The sequence below is a fragment of the Fukomys damarensis genome, unplaced genomic scaffold (genome assembly GCF_012274545.1).
Source record: "Fukomys damarensis isolate Sample0158 unplaced genomic scaffold, DMR_v1.0_HiC HiC_scaffold_19, whole genome shotgun sequence".
Taxonomy (NCBI): domain Eukaryota; kingdom Metazoa; phylum Chordata; class Mammalia; order Rodentia; family Bathyergidae; genus Fukomys; species Fukomys damarensis.
In genome coordinates this window covers 52,150,854-52,159,151 of record NW_022900931.1, presented here as the reverse complement: position 1 = coordinate 52,159,151, position 8,298 = coordinate 52,150,854, and the positions used below count along the sequence as shown (strand labels likewise).

Sequence of the window (8,298 nt, the reverse complement as noted above, 5' to 3'; positions counted from 1 at the left end):
TTTTTAAAAAAAATCCTTTAAAACTGCACAAACAAGCATAAACATCAGTAAAAAAAAGAATACATTTTTTAAAACTCATGTATTTTGCGCCTCCTTGTTATAAGAATATAAATTCTTATAAAGAATAAGTGTTGAGCTATACAAACTGTGTTTCAGAATCGGCTAACATAAAGGGTCAAAGAATTAAAATCAGTTTGTTTTCAAACCTACTACATGTTTAAGAATGGCTCCAGCCTCAAAACTCCTGCTGTATTTGCTTCATATCTCTGCAAATAGCACAAAATTACTGTGATTTCTCTGTTTAACGTCTGACTATGAATCCCTCTATGGCAAGATCTTTCAATTTCAAATAGCAGCACAATACTGACATGTGTAGGAACTCAATTATTGTTTGAGGAATTAAAAGAATGTAAAAAATATCTAAGAATTCAACAATGCTTTCAATAGCAATTTCCTGGCTTTTAGAAAAATGGAGACACTTTGGTTTCAATTTCTGAATATAATAAATTGATGAGTTCACTGCCCATTTAGATTCTAGTAATATCATGATGCCATGTACAGATTCTCATTAAAAAGCAAACAGAAATGTCTGCTTCCTAAAGCACAGCAGAAATGATTCAGAAGAAAAAGCAAATATAAATTGAAAAAAATTCAATTTTTAACATATAGATAAGGTATGGCATTACTTCAAGATATGTGTAGGCAAATATGCTGAGCTTGTGTAGTTTGGGGGCTTTAGAAACCTGGAGAGTGAGACCTGAAAGATACACATGCCTTTTCTCAAGTATCACATTTCTGCCTCTCACTGCTCACCAGATTTGTACAGTGCTATACTGTTTGTAAAGTAAAAGGTTATGTATAAAATAATTATGTATGTTCTCTTCATTTATCCAAACATTAAGAGCCTATTTTGAACCAAACACAGTAGGATGGACTGTGGATAACAGAATAAAGATATGTGCAGTATCCTTAAAACAACTTTAATACAGAAGTATAAACCAACCAAGGGCCAAGTACTGATTCACAAGTTTGCATAAACTAGTATCTGTTATGAGTGAATACAACCTCTGCTAATTTAACCAAAACCAAAAGACAGAAGTCCACATTAATGAAATTTCCCCTTGGAGTTATTTATAAAATGGCTCACTTTGGCCAAATTTGCAGGGAAAAAACATTCTTTGGCCAACAACTTGAATTTCACATTTTAACCTGATCTGAATGTATAATGAAAAGTGAATGGTCCATTATGGAAATGTTGACAGACTTACACCACTGGAGGATGCAACTACAATGATGCATTTATTGAAAATTAATGAAGTCCTGAATTTTTATTTATAAAGTGGATACTATTAGTTTTAGATTATTTTCTGCAAGCCAATAGTCAAAATTTAATAAGATGATATGTACAGATTGTGATGATTTTCACTCTTATCCACTGCTTGCAGCCTATGTGCATTTAAACCAAAAAACATTTGATATGTACTAACTATAAATTATTTCCTTGGAGATCTCTCAGGCATGAAGAAAAAGCCTCTTAAAATAAATTTAAAATATTATATGCTTGATGGTGTATAACCAAAGGTTTAATCTCACCACTAAAGGGGCAGTTACCATGATTTTGCAATAACCCTGCAGACAATAATCAAGACAGCTCCTGTTGTTCTCTCAGTAAAATCTTTGTAAACACAGCATGGATATATTGTAATTTGATATCTGTGAGATCAACAGCTATACCTTATAATAACTAATAATATAAGATTTTATTCACCATTAAATTGAGCATTTTCCTCAGAAGCAATAGAAAAGTAAGTTATTTACCAAGCACTGTCCTATTAACTATAGATTAGAACATTAAAATAAATGTTTTCTTTCACACTAAAAAAGTACAATCCATAAAGCAAGCTCCAAAATGGAGAAAATTAGCTACATTCTTCAAACTTTGAGAAAATGTATCTGTGCTATACTTCCATTATTATTTAGAAAAACCAATCCCAATTAGTTTTCTACTACAAATATAGGAAATATTCTCAAAACAGAGCTCTCTACCATCAATTAGATTCAAAAATGTGTTTCCACTTCACAATGATATTAGTATTACTCTAACTTTTAAAAAAAAGGAAAGGAAAAAAGACAGAATAAACACAAATGGTGACACAACTTCAGGAAATTAGGGAACACGCTATTTAGAAAAGGGTGAAAGACAATATAAATTTGTATCAAAAGCATTCAAAATGGAGATTACAGGAATTCAATTACTGGTTACACATAAACATACACACACACACATACACACAAAGAGACCAGTACACACATTATTTAAATACAAGTAGATGACCCCATTAGTATTTCAGAAGTATAATAAAACCATCTTTAACTCACCAATGCTGGATTTTCTCTTGGCAGTTAGTGACCACCTGTCATGAAAGCAGATAACTACTCGTGAAAAAACAGGGCTATTCAGAGCTACAAAATCAGTATATCAGAAAACTAGAACAGTGGCTTTACGGATTTAATAGCACCTCAGTATACATTTTTATTTGTCAAAGGCACAGAGATGTGAACGTTAGTTTTTAAGCAGCATACTTTATCATAACCCTCTAATGCAGGCTGATAACTGCAGAACAAATTACATCTTTCCAATTCATACTTTGGTACAAAACCCTCTTCATAACTATTAGGTGACATGATATAAGATAACTAGTATTTTGTACAATCTACAGACCTGTTTTCAATGTTACATATTTTGTAGAATACGCAAATGTTATAAATAACAAAAACACCAATGTAACATCCACATTTCACCAGTTAAAAAAAAAGTGGTGAAAATATTTTATTTTGTCAGTGTGTCTCCAAACATTTTCACCTGTAATTTTTATTCTGATGTATTAAAAATGAGTTCAAAGAGATTTTTCTACTACATTTTCAAGAAGAAATACTTGGGATACAGAGATGCTCTGAACAGCTCATTTTTCTCCAGTGAACAATGATGAAATTTTAAGTACTTCATAGCCAATTTAAACTGTTTATAACACTAACGCAATAGAATTAAGCAAAAAAAAAAATTATTTGTTTTCCTTTGAAATATTTCAGTAGATTCTCAAAATGCTCAGAAAAATAATCAGCATCAGGAAATACAATGTAAAAAAAAAAAAAACCTTCTGAGTGGCAATTTTAAAATTGATACTATTTTCAAAGATTACTGATCACTTATCACCCACTAATAAAATTTTTAAACAGTAATCTAAAACACCACAGCACCATTTTAGAGACAGAGAAACTAAGAGATAAAAGCCAAAATGCCAAGGCCACATGAAAAGGACAGCAGTATGATCTGGTTCACAACACACTGCTCTAATTTACTGTTCTAAATAGCAATACTGTCTCTTGTTTCACCCAAAAATCATAAGGTATTTTTTAGACTTGTCACTAAATTCCTCTATTATAACATTTAATTCCTAAAATAAATGTCTTCTTTGGGGATATTTTAAATACTAAGGCAGCAATCCTGAACCAAAATACATGCTATAATCAGATACCCAACCATACTACACATTAACTCAGCATAAAAAGTCTGCTTTAGAATGAAGATCTCTCAGTAAGTATCAATCACATAGCAACACTTAATAACAGTGGTAATATATAATAGAGTAGTGACTTTACATCTGGAAGAGGCAAGCTGAAACTACATCAATCTATTTCACTGTTTCTGATTTAGCAGTAATTATGAAATAGACAAATAGAATTAAATGTAAATTGAAAAAGAAAAAATCTTAATGAAATCCCTTTCATAAAGTTCCTATTTAACAACCCCATTAAAAGATGAGACCCAAAAACAGTCAGGATGTTTTCCAATCCCAGTGCCTGTGTTTCCAAGCATGAAGTGAGCCAAAAGCACAAAAAGAAAAGCCCTGCAAACCGTAAGAGCAGAATGTTCATTAACCTCTACATGATAATCCTTTCGTAGCTGCATATTAACTAGTTACATATTCATAATCATTTACATTATTTAAAGGACCTTCAGTGAAATCTTCTAGGCTATATCCATTAGTGACAGTGTTAAAGGTTATACAAGATAGTCTACTTAATGTTTCCAGGAAGGCTTTTTAATTAGTAAATATGTAAATCTGGCACAAATGCATTTTATGTTTAAAAATAAGTCACTGGTAGAATGGCATGGGTTCTTCCATCACCCCAAGTCCACCCTCTATTTTGTTCTAGTCATGGTCCCCCATTCCTCACTCTTTTTCTTTACTAAAATAGCATCTTTTGGCACATATATTCAAGGATAGACCAACAACAAAAATCCATTTCATAATTTACAATAAAAACTTTCACTACCAAAACACTTTTATATTTAATGTCTTTATTGGTTACATACAGCACTCAAGACAAGAGACACTCATGTGTCTCAAGTAGACTCAAGAAGTGGTATTTTGAAAATTAGAAATAAATGGAAAGGTAAAAGAAACATATGAAAATGCATAGAATAGCCTTCCAGTGATATGTCTACAGTTATCTGTTTATAATACTTACGATTTACTTACTTTAAAAAAAAACATTGACCACAAGCACTTTTGTTTATATTTAACTGTCAATGAAATTTTTAGAAGGGAGAACATTGTATGATTCAAGTTAAATGTACCTGGTAAAGAGGGAGAAAAGAAACCCTTATTTCTCTGTGAAGTTAACCTCAAATAATCTTGTTTTCTGACTGAAAACTCAAGATTAATTCCTTTTAAGTACTTAATGAAGTGACTGTGAAAGAATGAGTCTGGTTCTACAAGCAACTCTTGAAAAAGAAAGCAAGAACGTTTTATCACTTTGTTGACCTCCAAAAAAGTAAGAATGCTGTGGAGGAACAATACTAGTTTTGTTTTGATTTTTAAAGATAAATCTGTTTAAAAAAATAAATCTATTAAAATATGCAAAAGTTATTCCTTAGAAAAAAACTGTGTTTTTTTGTTTTTTTGTTTTTTTTTTGGTACCGGGGATTGACTGGGTCTTTGTGCTTGCAAGGCAGGCCACCAAACCGCTGAGCTAAATCCCCAGCCCAGACTGCAGTACTTTTATAAAGTCTGTAACTTCTACTATTAAAATAAGTGACCTAGGAAATTCTTTAATATGACTATACTTGCAGTCAAATTATAAATAAAATATGTATTCATATAGTAGTACAGCTGTAAGTACACAGTAAAGAAAAAGGACTATAAGCTGATTTAGCACTTTGGGGGGGTACGTGGGATTGAACTCAGGACCTTGCTTTTGCCAGGCAGGTGCTGTGCCGCACTTTTTAAGATACAGACTATCATTAAGGATATTAACCAACAATCCAGTAACTACAAAATCATATAATATACTTTCTTATTAACTCAAAACTAGCCTTAACCTAAGATTTATAACACTAGTGGAATAAGCCAAGCCTTTATAGGACAAAAATCAACACACAAACATTTCAGTGGATTAGGTTTTAACCTCTAATTTTGAAGACAGAAAGTAACTTACTCAAAATTATACAACAGTCCAAGATCGGGTTAGTTTTTACCCAGGTCTGTCAAATACCAAAGTCTTTATTCCCTTGTATTTGGACTGCTTTCAACCATATAATTTACTGCACAAGTAAAGCTACTGCTTACATCTTCAGTCTCTCTTAAAATATTGTCGCTATGCTCTCAACTTTCTCCAAAACAACTCATATACAAACAAGACCTTGCCAACAATAGAAACAAATAAGCTTAAATTCAACAATTCATTCATATGAATTCTTATTTCTTACATTGCTTCATACCACTCCACGCCCTTTCAGATCAATTGACTAAGCGTAAATAACAAATTTCCCAAGCACCATTTACACATGTGCATGCATGCATACGCATGTGTGCGTGTGTGCATGTGTGTGTGCGTATGTGTGTGTGTTTGTGTAAGGGGGAGGATGAGAAGGTAATGGTCTACCTTCAAATGGCTAACACATCTCATCACATTTTTTTCTGGGATCTGATTTTTTTTTTTTTTTTTTTCAGAGATCGAACTCGGGGCCTTGCACTTCCAAGGCAGGGCACAGAACTACTGAGCTAAATCCACAGCCCCTCATCACATTTTTTAGACACTTTTAACAATAATCAAATTAATGTTAAGGATGACCATGATGGACAACTCATCCAACAACCTATTTTTCTGTACATCAGTGTCCAAATAACATACTGCTAAAATGCTAAAATTATGTTTGCCAAATTTTAATAAGATCTAAGATCAACAAATTATATGAAGAACGGGAATAATAATTCCTTGGCTGGTTTTCCTCAGAAGTTGCTTTCTAAAATGTATTTTATAAACAAACAGTCAATGGTTTAATATACAGTAAGAGCTCCGGTACTTATTTATTTTTGTGCTATTTATTTTGGTAACAGACCACAAGGGGGCATCAACCTATGTGTTTTTCCAAGTTAAATATAGTGCAACATTAAAACCAGACTGAAATACAAAGCCTAAAAGGTTAAGTTTGATTCCTGAATTTTGATACTTGATTCTGAAATGTTTTATTTTATTTCAAAAACTTTTCTCACTGTACTACAATTTCAAATTCTTTCATTATGGGTTAATGTATAAAATAAGTTTGGAAAATGTAATTATCAAAGCTGTCTAACTGTATATGATCTGCTTCTCACCTTCAAGACATCTTACAATTTTTGGTTTTAAAGCTGCTGAATCAAAAAAGGGAAAGCATCAGTGGAAGCTAAAGCCAGTAGATAGTAGGCAAGCACCATTAACCTTATATTTACCTAAAGGGTGAAAATAACTTTTAAGAAAAAGACTGTCAATTAAGGAAATATGTAAATGTCACTACCAAAGTATACAAGAAAAGTACTTTCAACAAAGTCAGTAAAAATTACAGATCTTTTAAATAAACTCTTGCAAAGAGGAAGGAAATTACAGGTTCCTAACACAAAATATGCTATAAGCAGCAGATTAACTACAATAAACAGAGTGCTACTGTATTAAAAACCGCCACAAAAGTTAAGCAAGTCACTTCAATTTTAAACAAACTCATGTTCTAAATATACTGAAAAGTAAAACTGCTACTAAATAATAACTCCGATTATACAGAAACATTTCATTAAAATACTTACCTGTTTTTAAAATTAGCTGAGATAAAATCAAAATGATCATTAGCCCATTTTCTCCTATACAAGTTTCAAGGCATTCCCTCAGTATTCTAATCTTGTCTCTTTTTACACAAACATTGGACTATGTCTGACATGCTTTTTGTACTGTACATTTCATTCCACTGTAATTTTTATCTACAAATGAGGGTTATTTTTTCTTTCAGTATGTATTACTCAAAATCCCAAGTGTTCTAATTATATACAGTTTTCTCCCACTGGAAATTTTTAACATTGGAAAGGCATGTTGGCACACACCTGTAACCCTACTACTCGGGAGGCTGAGGCAAGAGGACTACTTTGAGTCCAAGGCCAGCCTGAACTACAAGACCCTGTCTCAAAAAAAGAATAAAATCAAACAAACAAAAAACTGGCAGCATTTACATTAAGACAATTACATGTTTTGGGAATTATTTAAATTAGATATCCAGGAAACTACCATACACTGGCTGAAAGCTCTGTGCGGTAGGGGTCATATCTACTTTACTCAACAATATTGACCTGCCACACAGTAAGCATGTAAGTCCTTTTAAAATAGGACAGTTCTATGGTCACACAGACAAAAAACTCTGGATCCACATACTATATATTACAGAACAACCCCTACATCAAATATAACATTTGCACTGAAATATATGAATGTTCAAACAGAATGAATGCCTCAATCAAATCAGTTTTAGTCAGGTTTGTCAATACATGACTATGAGACAAACTTACAAATTAACTTTGTTTTCAATACTTTTCAGACTTCTAAATTGCAAGTAAGAGATTATGGCCTATATTTGTGAACATGAAACACTGCCTCCATAGACTGTATAGTCATCCTTTTACTGCACACATCAATCATTTCTTCTCAATTCACATACTTTCTTCCTAGAAATCCTGTTCATCCCCCATCAAGAATAAACAAAGAGCCACGTGTGGTGGTGATATAGGAGATAGGGTGAGCAAATGCAGGACCTTCCAATTATAAGATCTTAGGACAGTGGCCAGGACCCCATATGTAGAACTTCTTGCAAGCTCTCAAGAGATGTGGACAGCATAAAATAAGACTGGCCATCCCATGTGAGTTCCTGTGCTGTTCTCAGACACAGTGTGTACCTTTTTTTCTTTTACTCTTTTTTTTTTTTTTTTTTTTTTT

General features: G+C 32.5%; 1 protein-coding gene across 1 annotated transcript in view; it reads right to left on the bottom strand.

The window, feature by feature from the left end:
• Uri1 (URI1 prefoldin like chaperone) overlaps positions 1–8,298 on the bottom strand; it is a 62,314-nt gene that overhangs the window by 37,406 nt on the left and 16,610 nt on the right. Inside the window, exon 2 of the mRNA XM_033765976.1 lies at positions 2,380–2,414. Within this exon, the coding sequence (XP_033621867.1) occupies positions 2,380–2,414 (35 nt within the window). The remainder of the gene's footprint in view (positions 1–2,379; positions 2,415–8,298) is intronic.